General features: G+C 36.6%; 1 protein-coding gene across 1 annotated transcript in view; it reads right to left on the bottom strand.

The window, feature by feature from the left end:
• The window catches only part of ldlrad3 (low density lipoprotein receptor class A domain containing 3), a 106,370-nt gene extending 92,024 nt beyond the window's left edge, over positions 1 to 14,346 (bottom strand). The window contains exon 1 of the mRNA XM_055031685.1: positions 13,982 to 14,346. Within this exon, the coding sequence (XP_054887660.1) occupies positions 13,982 to 14,033 (52 nt within the window). The 5' untranslated portion in view covers positions 14,034 to 14,346. The remainder of the gene's footprint in view (positions 1 to 13,981) is intronic.
• Between the last annotated feature and the right edge of the window lie 2,148 nt (positions 14,347 to 16,494).

Raw genomic sequence — 16,494 nt, 5'->3', positions numbered from 1 at the left:
AGTGTCCAAGAGTCTACAGATCACAGATAATATTGGAAGCAATAATTTCACAATCCAATTTCATAATATCTCAGAAGCCCTTCTTGTAAGCATGCATTTACTGAAGTCAAAGAGTCACAGCTATTCTAGGGCATTTTAATTAACTGTTATTACACTAAATATTCAGTAAAGTACAAATATTTTCTCTATTTTGTTGTGGGTTGTTTTTTTTTTTTCAAAAACACCACTGTTCACTGCATGCTAACATTCAGTTTCTCTTGATAGTATTTGATCACATATTATTGTTCTGTTGAAATAATGCCTGTCACTAGTGGCTAATAAAAATCACATTTACACGATACTATCAAATAAATTGATAGAATAAATTAATTCAGCCAAAGAAATCAAAGCGAGGCAGATGTAAATATACAATCTAATGTTCAAAATGTTTCTCGTGATGATTACAATCCAGACAGTTTTTTTGAGTTGCTACTTATGCCTTTTTCTTCACTCCCTCTCTGACAATCAGAAGTTTAACTCGAATGGGGAAAGACCTGGACCTCTGTGTTGTCATGGTAATGAGGAAAATGGGTTTTAACAATAGTTCCAAAAAGCTTCTAAGGACTCGCATGACGGCCAACCATTTACTTTTCACTCTTCAACATGTCAGACCTCCTACTGCTGAAATTACATGCAGACTCATATCTAGAGCAGCAGTGCTTTGAAATCAAAGTACCAAAATGACTCACATTCTTTCACTTCACCCACTGTGTCTCATGGCCTTTGCTCAACATTGATTTGCTTTCGCAACTTAGCGGCCACATGGCTGAACAGGGGTCAGCTCATACCAGTAATGAACACCTCTCAGTTCCCTGCAGCAACCTGAGTAGCTTCTGTGGTTACATATTTTGAATTTTGCCATTTCCATCAACCTTTTCTAATGCGAAAATCTAATGCATGAGAAAATGTTGATGGAAACCACATTATTAAAATAAAATGAAGCCATACAAGTACAGTTTTTTGAGATTATCTCGTTGCCATTGTGTAGGACATAGAGCGATGAAAGCAGCTGACAAACGTGTTCATCTTTGAATAACCGAGTGGAGCTCCACCTGGGTTCTCAGGTGAGGGGTAGTGCCTTAATGATGGGAACGTTTTTGAAACTGCTCCTTTTCCATACACTGACACATTTACTTTTTTATTTTTTTTTAAGGACTTGAACTTTTTCTGGAAGTAATAAAGACCCAAATGGAAGTACAAAATATGCATACAGAGAATTTTGCATAATATGCCCGTTTTAACTGAAACAAAGGTGGGTACATTAAGTGGTGCTGTTCTGTTTTTGTAATTAATCGTTCTGTTTGTAATCAGTGCATAGAGTTAATAAAACCCACAAATTAGTTCATTTTAAAAAGAGATCATCTAGGCAAAGGTTCACTCTGCACCTTTTTAATTAATGTAGGCATACAAAAAACTTTTATCTCATTTTAGTGTTAGTGACAAAATGATTGGTATGAAGTGCTGACCAAGTTGTGGTGCAAACAGCACCACCATTCATTTGTCGTTGTGTGTAGAAATTCAGAAAGGAATCTGTGACTGGAAAGGTCAGTGAGGGTAGAATCCATCACAATCTACCATGTGGGTTTTTTTCAGGATAGATGAGCTCCTGACTTATGGCTGCCGCGCTGTGGATGAGAATCACATGAAGGTTAATCATGACGTTCACCAGCTTTATTGGTTTCTCTGTGAGATTTCTTTTGAACTTTCTAGCTTCACAGAAAGTGCGAACAGGTTGAAGTAATTCTTACATTTCTGAGAAAATTGAGGCAGTTATAGTATTTCTGGAGTAGCTTAAAAAGAGTCTAAAAGACTCCACATTTGATATTTGGAAAATTCTTAAAACTCTGCAGGACTCAAAACATTGTGAGTTGTTTAACAGCTACATTATTTAACAGTGTTAATGTTTGCTGCTAAGTCCTTTAGGCTCTTCATAATCAGCCAGCATCAACAGGATGTCTGTTCATTATTATAGATAATACACTGTGATCACTTTATGATAAAAAGTGTGAAATCACTCTGTTTCTCTACTTTTCTTTGAAGTAAAGAAACATTTTTTTTTCTTTTTTGTATTTTTTTTCCTCCAAGTATTTTGTTGGCTTTTGTGGCTTGTATTTTTTGAAAGTAGGCTGATGGGATGGAGAGAGAGGGGAAGACGAGGCCGGGAATCAAACCTGCCACGGTTTTGTCGGGGACTAAAGCCTCCATATGTGGGTTGAGCTAACACCCTACGCCACGACAGCATGCCCCATGGAGACAATTCTTGAAGTGTTTTAAAATGACATCAAAGCAATAAAAACACACTGTTAGGAAATTGGGAAGCATGCTTTAAAATTTGCGGACTGAACTGTCTACATCAGATAAAGAAAATCAAAGAGTAAGATGCAGCAAAAACCTGACAAGACATGAGAGATGCATCATCCTTCATCTGGTTATGACAAGTGTTCAGATCAGATCTATGTCCAGCTGTGCTTGCTTTGATGTTTTGGGACTATTTTATATTACAAGGTAACAAAACCTTGCTGCTACTGAAAGTGTCAGCTGATCCACTCAAAATGTATCCCCAGTGCTTTGTTTCATCAAATGAAAACAATTTTCTTTGAAAAACTGATATTTTTTGCAAAATAGCATAACTTTTAGATATTTTCATGCATACAAGACATATTTATAAAAACACCAACCTGTTTAATACTACACAATAACAGAATTAGCAAACAGAAATAAAGTTAAGCTCTTTCATTTTCTTATGATCTCTTTGTAATGAGCTTGGAATATACAAAATTGTCTTCACATGTAAAAAATTGAATTTAGACAAAGAAAACTTTTTTTTTTTATTTTAACATTCACTAAAACAGATTTTATTAGGCTCAAAATATACCTGCATATTATGTTGTATGTACACCGCTAGTCTCAATTTGAATCCAATTGATGATCCATGGAGTGAGCTAAACACTAGTATGATGGTAAGGAGGATTCAAACCTATGTTTTCAGAGTGCTTTTAAAGAATTTGACCTTTGTAGATTGGCCTATTATGTTTTGGGAGAAGTCAGTCATCAAAAGAAAACAAACCTCTGTTTTGAATGAAAATAACTGTAAATCTTAATATCTCAGGAGAATTAATCATTTTGATCTTAACTGTCAATTCAGAACTTAGTTGGAAGTTTTCGCTAAAATGAAACTATGCTGAATCAGACTGAGCTAGGAATCGTTGCATAAATCATTTCAGATTAGTTGTTAATGCTAAGCGAGGCCTGACCTTCTGTCCAATTTTCCAGTCACAATAAATTTGTCTTCCAACCTTATTTTCTGCTCTGTTTGATTCTAAAAATCAAAGCATGATATTTATCGATTACTATTCATTCACAAAGGGCAGGATCTCCCTTGTGAAGAATTGAAAACAATCTGTCTTGTGGCCTCGTCCTGGAGACTACTGACAAGTCATTCTTAACAGTGAAGCAGCATTAAGACAATTAGCAGAGGTTTGTATATGATTTGGCTGGCTGAGCTGTTTCTGCAAGAAGCACGCAGAATCAGATTATTTCCAGTGAAGATGAGCACTTCACTTCGTATGGTTCTGGCCCAAGAGAGAATACACACTCATCTCTTGGGCCAGTATCACACATCCATCCTGCATACCTTATCCATGCACAAACAAACTATACGTACCCTGAGAGTTCAAAGGAATCATGGCTGTCAGAAAAGAAAGACAATCGTGGGGAATCAAATAGATTATGCAGTCAAAAGAACCTCGTAGCTCAGGGAGTTAAGGCTTGTTTGTGTGGCTGCAGAGGTGGAGCAACACCTTTTCCATGCATTAACTTCCAGTTCTCTTTCTCTTTTTTTCTAGCAGAGAAATAATCTCTTACCATCTTGACCCTTTTATCCTCCATTTAACACAGAGAAGCTCCAGATTCAGCTCCATTGGACTGGTTTTCAGGTAAGTAGGTTTGGAGAGTAAAATTAATTGTGACAAATTGGCAATTATTAAGACTGTAGAACTGAGATTGATCTTATTTGTCCATCTATGAACTCTGCTGAAGAAAGAGGCAGAGGTCCATAATAGCTTTTATGCCCATAGATTGAAATTTCACCTGAAAGGCTGTTAAATTAAATATGTGTCGTTGTGAATGAGTACACAGTGATAGGTGAAAATAATTCAATTGGCACTGTCAACTTAATGTCAATCAGGTGAAGAAGGAGGTGCAGATCACGTCTCTTGTGCTTTTTGCAAACAGACAGAATCTCACAGCAAGCAGGATTTAGCTGTCGTCTCCGCTCACTCAATCGCGCCTGACCAAGCACACATACTCCCAGAGGTACAGCTGGTATAAAATGTCTGCACGCAGAAAGTTTTTGAGATGGAAATGATTTCACAACTTTTTTGTGTTTTATGTGACCTGTAAAACACAAAAAATCTTTTGAAGGAGGGAACAAAGGTAACAAAAATGTATGAAATGGCTGCCTTGGACAGTGAATTGTATTACAGCACTAAATCCTTTTAGATAAAAGTCTCATAAATATTGTTTTTCTTGACCTGCCTGGTTTCTTTATTATTTACAATAATGTTCCAAATTGTATTGCATGACTGTGGGTCTTACAAATGCTTTGTCTGGTTTGTGGAGCTAATTAACTTCCTAGCCATCATTAACCACAGCTTGTATAAGGGCTCACTGACAACCTTCAGTTTGTTTGTTTTTTCTCATTATGCCTCATAGATTAAATACATTCAAAGAAAGAACAGTTCAAAAAGCATTGGTTTTTTTGAAAACTTGTCATGTTACATGAGTATTTGAACTTCAGGCACCATCTTACTCTCTTTACTCCTATGCCTCATTTCCACTGAGCGGTACGACGGGGGTTGATGTGGCCATACCCCTCTGTGGAAATGAGGAATATGTCATCAGGTAAGCCAGTGCAACTGAGGGGAAGGGTTAGTGTCTTTGTCTGTCCCACTCCTGCGAGGAAGCCAGAAGATAAGGATGGTTCACACAAATTTTGGTGCAAAGGAGATCTTGAAAAAAAGTGTTCACTTATTATCAGTTATACTGAAAAATGTACTTGATATTTTGACAAATACCACATATAAAGTGTAGGACACTTTATATGTGGTATTTAATTCTAATTACATTTAGAGATATACAATAATGTATATCGTGTATCTATAAATAGTGTGCATTTTATGTGCAACCACATTACTTTATTTTTCCTGTATTTTTCATTTAATCCCTAAATTATTTTGAGCTTGTTATTTAAGCTGAGTTACATACAGCTTGCATTTCACATTAAAGCTGAAAAAAGTCTAAATGAATAATCTTGAATGTTATTTTTCCCAATCCTAAAAAAGTACTAACCGATATGGGGTATAGAATTTTTATATCAAATGTAATTTACTAACATATAATCCTATATTTTTCTACAGATGTGAGAACCAAATCCATATGAACATGTCTATGAAATAATAATGCCACATCACAATTTCATTTAAACCCTGAAAAGAAATCCTACGATTAATATCCATGAGACACACGGATATGCTTTGTTCTTGTGGGAAAGGAAATTTCAGTGCAGTCTGTAAATTTCACACTCTGCAGCTCCTCAATTATGATTGTGAGGCTCACTTCACCAAAGGGCTTGTTTCATCTGCCACTAGTGCTTGATTGTTAGTGTTTGGGTTAGAATCTGTCCCAGCCCTATGAACAATCAGAATTACTGGTCGTGCATTAAAGCAGAAAAAGAGTTCTGCAGTAATGATACGGATTATTCTAATCCTTTCGATGAATGCATCCACACAGGTAGCATTCACTGATAGACCAGTTTTAGAAACTTGCATCTCATTATGCTAACCTAAGCGAAAGAATGAAATTGGACCAATCAATATGGTGATTAAAGTGCCTTAGGTATATCAGGAGCACAAAACAACCACACATTAGGCTAAAGGTTTATTCACACAAAGATTTAGTGCTGCATAATTACCTCCACAGGGATTGCAGTTGATGTGTGTAATCTTCCAATATATGGATATAATAAAGACTGCAAAAATATACTAAGGCAGAAAAGCAAACATGATATTAATGCAGTGTGTTGACTTTTTCCTGTACGTCTTTTTGAGGCTTAAGAGGAAAATCTACTAACTGACAAAGTCACTAGTTTTAGTTTTTATAGGGACATTTTTTAAGTTATGGTATAAAGACTTTATAAATGCATTTTAAGTTCATAATTAGATATGCACCAATTAATCAGCCAGAGATCTGACATTATTTGCTTAATCGGCTACAATATATTTACTACATAAAAATGGACAACTCTGAGCATTTTTCATCTCAACTCATCAATTTAAAAAATGGTGTCACGGTATTTACATAAATATTCCAAAGAAAATTTCATAAAATCATTAATCCTATTATATTAGACAGATATAGGCTTAGAATGAAGCATAAACAACATTTCAACTGTCCAGGCTGGTGGTGAAGTGATGGTAGAGGATAATTTTTGGCATGGCATTGGTCCCTCAACACCAAATAAGAATCAAATATAACAACCTACCTAAGTTTTGTTTTGGACCATGTTCATCCCTTCATGTCTGCTACCGATCTTCTGATAGCTAATTCCCAAAGGAAACAGTACCATGTCAAAAAAGTCCCAGTCATTTTCAACTGGTTTACTGTTCTCTGTCTTAATTGGTCTTCATAACCAACAGATCTCAGTCCAACAGAGTTCCTTTGGAATGTGGTGAAATGGAACATCTGCATCATAGATGTGCAGATGACAAATTTGTAACAACTGTGTGATGAAAATGTAGCAGTACAGACCAAAACCGCTGAAGAATATTTCAAATGTCTTGATCAGTCTATGGATGGAAAAAGGAGTCAACCTTCAAGGCAAACTGAGATCCAATCCATCACTAGTTAGGGGTACCCAGTAAAGCGACCATTAAATTTCTGATGTAAGCCAGAGTAATCTTGCAATACTTTAATTTTCTACTGGATTCAAAATTACAGCATATATCAGGAAAAAGTGTAACACATGTTTCCTAGTTTATATGTTATAGTCCATTGGAGAAAAAAGTGAGATTAGAAAAAAATCTACTAAGAAATCAGAACTCAATATGTTGAGTTGAGTAGCTTGTGTCTTAATGATAGCAATCTCAGAATCATAAAGGGGAATGTTAAAGTCAGAAAAAAATTCAGAGATGTATACCAGACATAGTTTCCCTCTAGTCTACAAACAAACAAAGGATCAGTAGCCCTGATGTTATCTCTAATCCTCTATGGGTTTTTGTTGACCTTTAAGGTAGTGTTTGTTTGGTTTGACAGAGCAATGCTGAAATTTCTGACTAAAATAGCCTGCCAGTGTCCACACTGGCTGACATGCTGGCTGTGAGACACAGGACAGCAAATGACTGCTAATCACAGGGGACAGAAGGGGAGCCAGCTGTCACCATTCCAGCCTCCATTCCCTTTCTGACAGCAGGCAAAGCAACACAGGGGAGTCATGCAGCAGATCCCTTTCGTCCCCGATGGGTCACCTTAGATGAATAAATAAAGTTAGGAAGGTCATCCAGCAGAATGAAGCTGACATAATGTTCAGACCTTGTTGAAAGAGTTGGCTCCTGACAAGCCTTCTTTTTTGATCAAATAAATAAGAAAAAAAAAATAACATAAAAGTTAATGTATTTGCAGTTTCAAACAAAACTGCAACATAACAGTGAAATACTGCAACTGTACTTTTGTTGTAGATTCTGCTGCCAATTTGTGCTCTAGTTTTTTTTTATATCACTTTGGGGAGAAAGGTTGTTCTTTTAATGGATTAAGCTCTGAAACATCCTCTATACCCAACTAGGTATTTTCCTTTTCTTGTTCAACTTTATACATCTAGGTGTTGTTGCTATGGTCAAAACAAAAAAAAAAAAGAACAGAATGCATGGCATTATATAATAATTATATACATATAAGATGTCATAGTCTTGCCTTCAAATTTAATCTGGAAGCGAAGCAGGCTCGAGGAAAATTTAATCAACAATTCCAGTATAAAGAGCTCAGAGAGCCAGCCCACAAACATTTTTTTTTCTCTAACAAATGCCACAGTATGATGTCTCTGGTGACAACTGTTTTCTTCACAGAGATGAGCAGAATATATTTCAAGATGCTAGGAGGCTTGTAGTATCCATTCTTTTTTGCAGGCAAGAAAGGGATAAAGTTCTAACTACATGCATCGGAAATTATAATGAATTTAAACTTACTCTGCGTCAGGTAGCCTACTATAAGGCTGCACATTTTTTATAAGTGTGTGACAGGGCTCACGGTGCAGCATAGCTGACTGGACTTCACACTTTGTCAGCGAACTATGAGAAATATGTGTGCACAAAAAGTACACTTTGGAAGATATCTTCAAATGCATTTGCAAGCCTTTTGCACCCATTTTTATATTACAGCTTTAGTAATTAAGAAAATAAGGATAAAAATTATTTATGGACACTGAAATTCCCCTAAATAGCATTGTGTAACAAGTACGGCTTTTTTCAAGATGTCTTGGAACAATATCACAAGTGGATCTTGTGATATTGAAATGTTTTACAACATCTCATCCACATGTTGTTTGTCTCAAGCAGCATTATCTAACTGGTGTGTTAGCATATATTTTGGTAAAATTATGGATGCAAAGGTAAGAGCATCAAGCTTTACACCCTGTTGTATCCATATTTCAGACTCTTACTTTGAAGAAAGAAAGAAAGTAGCAGTTTGGTTGTCTTATTCTGTTGTTGCAGCTGATAAATAAGACCTGCTCACTGACAACAGCATTGAAGGAGATGCTGCCATTTTCTAGCAAAATGGTGATGAAGTTGGTCTAAAATACACAACTTAAAATTGTAAAGGAAATGGATTTTCATTGTTTTTAATTGAATGCAGAATGTATTTGATCGTCCTCACTCAAATAGTGAAAAAAGACGTAACAGACCAGTACCAGATAATAAACAGTAGAATATCAAAACAATAAAGAACCGAGAAAACCTATCCATTACCACTTAGTATATTAAAACAGATCAGTTCAAAACCAATCAATAATGGGCTATGCTCAAAACCTTTCCCCCACTGTATTTTACCCCCTTGTTTCTGCTGTCTACTTCGATCCATTTACACTGGAGTTCATAAAATATTTCACACCATAATTTATTGAATAGACAAGCACAGAGACTGGTCAGAGCACGTACAATATAACCTTATGCAGCCAACACTATAAAGTCCAATACCACACCAACACTGTATAGGTGAAACCTATTAAACAAATAGAGGTATTGTTAGACTTTGAAATGATGAGGTAAGAATGACATTAGCTGTCAAAGCTGCTCTGTCACTGGGCTCTGAAACGTGACTCCAGTCATGAGGCTTTGTTTAACGACTATGGGAACTAGAACCACACTCAATCTCAGGCTATCTCAGAGCCATTTAACTGGAACCCCCCCCAATAAAACTACGACGGATACTGTGAAAACATGCCTTCACCTCTCCTTTCTGCTCCAATGACATGCAAACATAAGCACAAACACGCAACACTGATTGAGTCAGGTGGCTTGTTTCAGCAAAGCCACTGTGCAGAAATACAAAGCACAATGAGCAGAGCAAGAATGTAATTATTTTATCCAGTTCACTGAATGACCCAAATAGCCTGTGCCGGGGACAAAATGAAAGTGTTCAAATCACCTGGCTTATGTGTGCAAAGTTTCTAAAATGTAGGACACATTCATACACAGTAATGACGAAAACTAAACACACTCCATATGTTACATAACTATAAAATTTAAAAGTCATTGACAAGATGGAGAAATAAATACAGCCAGAACAATGTTCTGTTTGCCATCTGTGCAAATGTCACAGAGGTATTTAACATCATGCCGCCCAGGATTTACAGCCGTCACTTTTTTAAATTTATAACCTAAATGTTCAACAAGAACACACTGGATGGAAAAAATGTATTCGACACAGACCTCGTGTTATTGGTGTATGTCTATAATGAAAAGCGCCACAACAAACAGCGCCACAAGATAACATTATTGGCTGTTAACAGCTGTGCAGATTTCTAACTTCCATATTGACCTGAATGACAGAGCAACACATGCAATCAAACACAGTATGTGGCTTACGTCCTTACCTTACAATTGATTTACTGCCACAAATAATGTTCAACATTACAAAAGCACACAGCATTGAAGGACAATGCTACCATAATCCCGTTAAGAAGAAAATTCTCATTTTAGTGAATCCTTATGGAAAATGCAGGTGTGCCAGCACTAAAAATACAAGAGCAGGTTTTGACACATAAAGCAATCAGCAATGTACTCAGCCCAACAGGACATGACGGGCACATTTTAAAGAAAAAAGTGTGTTTCAAATGATTGAAGCCTAACATAGGCACTGTAATTATCATATTTTCTCATTATAAATTTTGATTTGATTTGAGTTATCATTTAAAAATTAAAAATGTATTAAGTGGTCAGTGTGTTATTAATAGAACAAGGACACTGCTCCAGAGCTATAGTGCAGTAGCATCAATATGACCCTCATCAGAACCTATTAGCTTAACTGTCAGTTAAGGTTCATATACAGCTCATTTGGCAAAGGACATGAAGACCCAGTGGGTCAGGATACACTGGCAGGAGGCTAAAACGCCCTTTGTCTTTTTGTTTATTTCTGACTAATCTGACATGTGCACTTGATGGGTCCATTAATATGGAGTTACATCAATGCTAAACAAAGTTAAATTATTAACATTTTTATTAGATGGCTGGTTTTCCAATCTGTCAAAATTTGATCTTAAGCATGTACCGTTTAACTTTTCATACAGCATACAGTCTGGATTTCCATTTTGCAGACTATATACAGCTTTTTCTCATTCTGATGTACATGAACCACTAACCGAGTTTCCATTGATCATGTCATTTCTCAATTTGGCATTTTGAAAACAAGTTTGCTGAATGAAAACACCCTAATTCAGAAAAAAAAATAAAAAGTTGTTTTTTGCCTAAAAGTGAGGGGGTTTCTTTGGCTTTACCAGAACTGGTTTATTTAGCAAAACTGCAATGACAGCACTATTCTCACATCACACGAATCACATAATCAACAACCAGATGTTTCCACTGGCGCAAATCACGAAGAGGATAATTATTGTTTATTAATAACTTTTCATGTGAACCAACTTATTCACATGCGATTTTAATTGCTTTTGGCAAATGGAATTGAATGGTTCAAAACTGCAAGAACAGTGAACAGTACAGTTATGTCTCCACACCCTATTTGCCAAGGAGATGAATACAAATGACTTTGAATGTAGATTTTTGTTTTTGGGTGCAAGGCTTCATGCTATTCAACCCCCTCCCAACATCCTGGATTTACCCTGCAGGCATCTCTCCTTCACTGCACACTTCACCAGCAGAGCTGAGTCGTTTCTGAACACCCTAATTTAGAGCACAGACATTGGTCCATCGGAAACTGGTAGAAGACTTCCAAGCCAAAGTTGAAAGATTCCATCTGTTTGTTAAAAAGCAACCAAAAACGTCACTAGGGAGTATAATTAGTATCGGCCAGGTCCCCCGCATGTTTGACAATTTCTAAATACATGCGACCTGCAGTTCAGTTCAACTTCTACTTCAACCTTTTGTTCCTTCTGATTTCATTTTATTTTTTTTAGTTCTGGATATTTTTATTTATTTATTTATTGAGATTTTCTTTAAGTAGAACAGATTATGACGTTATGCAAATGAGAAGTTCAGCCTGACATTCAATAACTGAGGTGCAACCAAGTATTTCAAAAATGTAGTTCAAAGCTTTTTAGTAATAATTGAAAGGCATGGAAACAATTCAGCGTCATGAGTGCCCATTATTCTCCTTCAACAACCACTCTTGCACTGCAATAAATCAAGTTGCGGGCTTTATCCTTTCAAAAGGAAAAAAATATGTATAAAATTTGAATTGTTTCCTTGTGTTTTTTTAAACAGCACAACAAAAATTATTTTGAATGGAACAACTGTACTTTTTAACTTCCACATTAACCATAGTTTCAAGATAAAATGTATTGTGAATGAATTTGTGATGTGTGGGCCTGTTTCTTCTTTAAAACAGTTAGACTACAGAACATCATAAATTTATTTAAAAAATCTATAAGTTTGATTGTCTATTGTTTACATTGAATCTTTCAGGAGGATAGTGATCCAAAGCATATGGCAAAAAGCTCACCAGATACAAAATCAACCTTCTGCCAGGACCAAGACCTAAAACCAATACAAAACCTCTGCAGTGAGTTGAAGAGAGGAAAGAATGAGAACTATCACAAATATTCCTCTGTCTTTGTGAAATGTAGTGGAATAAGACCAAAGTCCTGTCCTGATTGTAAAAGGAAGATGTACTGTTCCATCAACAACAGCTTTTAACAGAATTGTTAAAAACGTATTGCGTTATTTCCGAGAGTGGGGTAGGAAAATATGTCCTGCACTGCTTATCCTAAATGTATAAACTCTTTACATTCATTCAGATAAACAAATGATCTGGTGATGTGGTTCTCACACTGTAGGAGTTCTTCAGCTGTCTTTAGTGGCACCCAGAAACAATTCTGGCACAGTTGTTTGCAGTACAAATACAAACTGTGGAGTAGAACTAATAGATTGTGACATGTAAAAAGGCCGATTGTTCAAGCCCGTTGATCTTCACTTTGTTGGAAACGTCATAAAAGAGAAGTGCATGGAGAATGTTTCTAGAACTTCAAGTATACATCTGGACAACAGTGAATCTGCAACAAGGCTTTGTGCCTTTTTATGCAGGGTTTCATTTACATCTGCACTCAGAACTTGGATGTAGAAATGGCTTCATTCCAACTTCCAGGTCAAAGGATGAAAACCAGCTATTTTCGCTAATTGCTGCATGAAGAACTTCAGTCATCAGACTAACCACTATTATCAATGAAAACTAGCAACAATGTATTTCTCTGCTGTAGCAGCATGTTCTTCAAAGCAGTTTTTTAAAACTGCATAAGTATTGGCATTTGTTTAATTTCTCTTATTGAATAAGAATTTGTCCTGTGAGAAAAACGATGAACCCAAAATGATAATATTCTGCAAAATCTCAGAAGCTCTTAGTAGGGATAATATTGTTACTCTTCCTGTTTGAACTATTTCTGTGCAAATGGTTCAATCAATAAATGCTGTGTTTAAGTTTGAACATTTTCAGTTTAAATATTGTGTGGTTTAGAAGCAGTTGTATTTGTACACCATTAGAATAACTCTAATAGTTTCAAAATATATTTCACTATATGTAATGTATAGTGTAAAATACTATACTGTAATATAATATTACTTTTATCCTAAAAGTAATAATGTCTTGGTTTTGTGTTAAATTTATTGTGGCTTTACACTAAAAAAAAGCAAAACAAACAAAAAAAAAACTGAATATGTAAACACAAAACATAAAAATAAACACAAAAAATATGGCTTATACTTACAATTAGCTTTTTGCACTTGAAATTCCAACTTTACAAAACCTGGAACTTTAAAATGTAGAATCCAAAGTAAAAATGAGAAGCAAAATTAAAGACATCAAATTAATTCATTTTAAAATGTCTGTAGTTATGGTGACATTGCCATGAATTTGTACTGGCTGCAAGACCTATAGCCTATAGGTAGTGTTGTCAACAACATGCTAACGTTAGTAAACAGAGCAAAAGGAAACTGGATTCAAACACAATCACTGACTCTCGATATGTTGCCAGACATAATAAGACTTCACTTCCTCTGTTTTGCTCTAATTTTCAGTTTAAAGAAGCGCTGCCCTTTAAGTTCAAGCCAACTTCTCTGAAGACAAAAGCAGCAGATCCCTGAAGCGCATTTGTCCTCTTCCCACCCGCACTGATGCGTGTCTGCGTCGAGATAACGACCTCAGTTCCGCTCAAAACAAAACTCACCGGCAGTTCTCGAGCCTGACCCCGAACCAAGCAGAAGGTACCAGATCCACATCGTATGCTCGCTTCTTTTCTCACCCGTTGTTGGCCTGGTTTTGTAGTCCTGCCCCGCGACGGGGCCAGAATCCGGGGGCAAAAAGGAAAAAAAAAAAAACACAACAAAAAAAAACTAAACAAACAAACTTCTCCGATGCTGAAACTCCTCTAAAGTTGGACTTTTGTAGCTTCAGACGGAACGATGAGCGCGTTGAGTTCGGTAGGAATCGGATCGCGGTAGCAGAGTGGTACCGAGCCCGGTTCGTGGAGACTGGGAGGAGAGAAGCTCACAAGTCGGAGCTGAAGGGGCTTCGGGGTGGCGGGCAGGCTGGCTCTGCCGTCGGTCGGTGCTGAGAGGGAGGCGGAGCCGGAGGCAAAGTACTGGAGACCATAGGTCGGCTTGTCCGGGTCAGCGGCTCTCAGACTGAGTGAGGTCTGAGGACTGCTACACCCCCCTCCCAAAATAAAAAAATTAATGAATGAATTAATAAAGTCATTAACAAACTTTGACCTGCAGACAGCTTGGGGGACGAGGGGGCGTATAACGCTCTCAAACTTTCACTTTTCTGAAATCTGGCTTCCATTACAGCCTTTAAACCGATCATAATGGCCACCCGTCTAATATTGTGTCTCTCTATGGTAAAACAACCCTGACTTGTTAATGCAGTAAAATGTTAGCACTTTGTCAAGTACAACTCTAAGATGCTCCATTGGGTTGAATTCTAGAGAACTCGTTGTCTCAAAGTTGTTCTGCACTTTAAAACTATTTTTAGGCATTTTTGATCATTTTATGAAAAGTTATAGTTACTTGCTCTGCAACAATGCTTTGATAGGTAGTATGTGTGCCACAATGATAAGAAAAAAAAAAAAAGAAAAACAGAAAAATGGATGGGAGGACCTCTGAGCAAAACATCATCCAACATACCGCCTCTGCTGCCTTGGCTTGTTCCTGGTACCATATGTTTTCCAGACAAGTAGTAGCCTATGCATCCCTCTGTCTGTGTGAAAGAAGCTTTTTTCCCTTCCTCTGTTGTCCTCCACTCCACTTTTGACACATTTATTCTTTTGGAGATGGACAGGGGTCAGCATTGATATCCTAACTGGTCAACAACTCTAAAGCCTTTATGTCAAAGCCATCAATTATTTTTTCAAGTATCAGCTTTCTTCTCTGCCATGTGTCACTTGGACAAGATACGTAATCCAAAGTTCTCTTCTTTTAATACTTGTGTTTAATTTAAATGATACTCATACAGATAAAAGTGTCATTTCACTTATGATATATTATGTTTTACCTTGTGGATTTATGTTTTCTAACTTCTGCTTTACAGTAAATGTATCAGGGAGGATAAAAGTCTAAACTGATGTGAACTTGCTTGTCTTTCTTCTACACACATAGGAGGGCAAGGGTGGGGAGGGTGGTGGTGGGGGTGCAGTTGTTAATAAAGAACCCATGCAGTGCATTATGTGTTCTCTTAAGGTTGCATTTGTATTTTCAATCAGCAGCACATGTGTAAAAAATAACCATGGAACCTTCACATTTTTCTTGTCTCAACATTGAAATATTTTAATTGGATTTTATATGAAATGCTAGGTATAAAATCAAAATGTGAAGCAGAGGACAAAACTAACTATACCTAATCCTTTTTTTTAATAAAGTGTTTTGTCAATTTATTTTCAAGTAAAACTATGAAAAAAACTGTGGTATATGCTCTTACTCATGTATGCCTAAATACGATCCAATGCAAGGTTTGTTATACACCACTACTTAATATATCTAATACCGAGATACATGACTGACAGGTCAGAGGTAGATTGAAACCATGGTTACATCTTTGCACCAAAGAGTATGACAAAACTGCAAAACTTCCAAAGACATGACTGTCTATGTAAACTGACACGTTTGGGAAAGTGTGTATGAATCAGAGAAGCAGGCAAGACGCCCATGGCAATTTATTCCTTAATTCACTCCTCAAATTTGATCTTCATGGAAGAGTGGCGAGAAGAAAGTCATTTATAAAAAAAAAAAAAAAAAAAACGCACAAGACGTCCTTTTTGCATTTGACTGCAAATCATGTAGGAAACACAACAAACATGCTGAACAAGGTTTGAGACTCACAACCCTGAATAAAATATCTCCATTGTGGCACAGGGTGCAAGGAGTAACACATGATGTGGAGATAACTTTTGTTGTTGTTGTTGTTGTTGTTTTGGAAGACTGAGGAGCTAGGTCAGAGTTGAGGAGAAGAGTGTACACAGATGTGAAGAATATCCTGTCCCCGTTGGGGACAGCCACCATCACCCCACTTAAAATCCCAGAACAGTAAAATAAAGTTTGGGGTGTAGAATGACAAAATGTGGACATCTTTTATAATTATGAACACCTTAACAAGGCAATATGTATACAAAATAGAAGGTAGGGAAGGAAGTATTCCAAGGCTTTATATTTATGTTTAAATGTAATTCAGGTTGAACCATATCGT

This window comes from Poeciliopsis prolifica, unplaced genomic scaffold, assembly GCF_027474105.1.
Source record: "Poeciliopsis prolifica strain line A6 unplaced genomic scaffold, Auburn_PproV2 SCAFFOLD001, whole genome shotgun sequence".
Lineage (NCBI taxonomy): Eukaryota > Metazoa > Chordata > Actinopteri > Cyprinodontiformes > Poeciliidae > Poeciliopsis > Poeciliopsis prolifica.
Note: the sequence above shows the minus strand (reverse complement) of the source record. Positions and strands in the feature narration are given on the sequence as shown.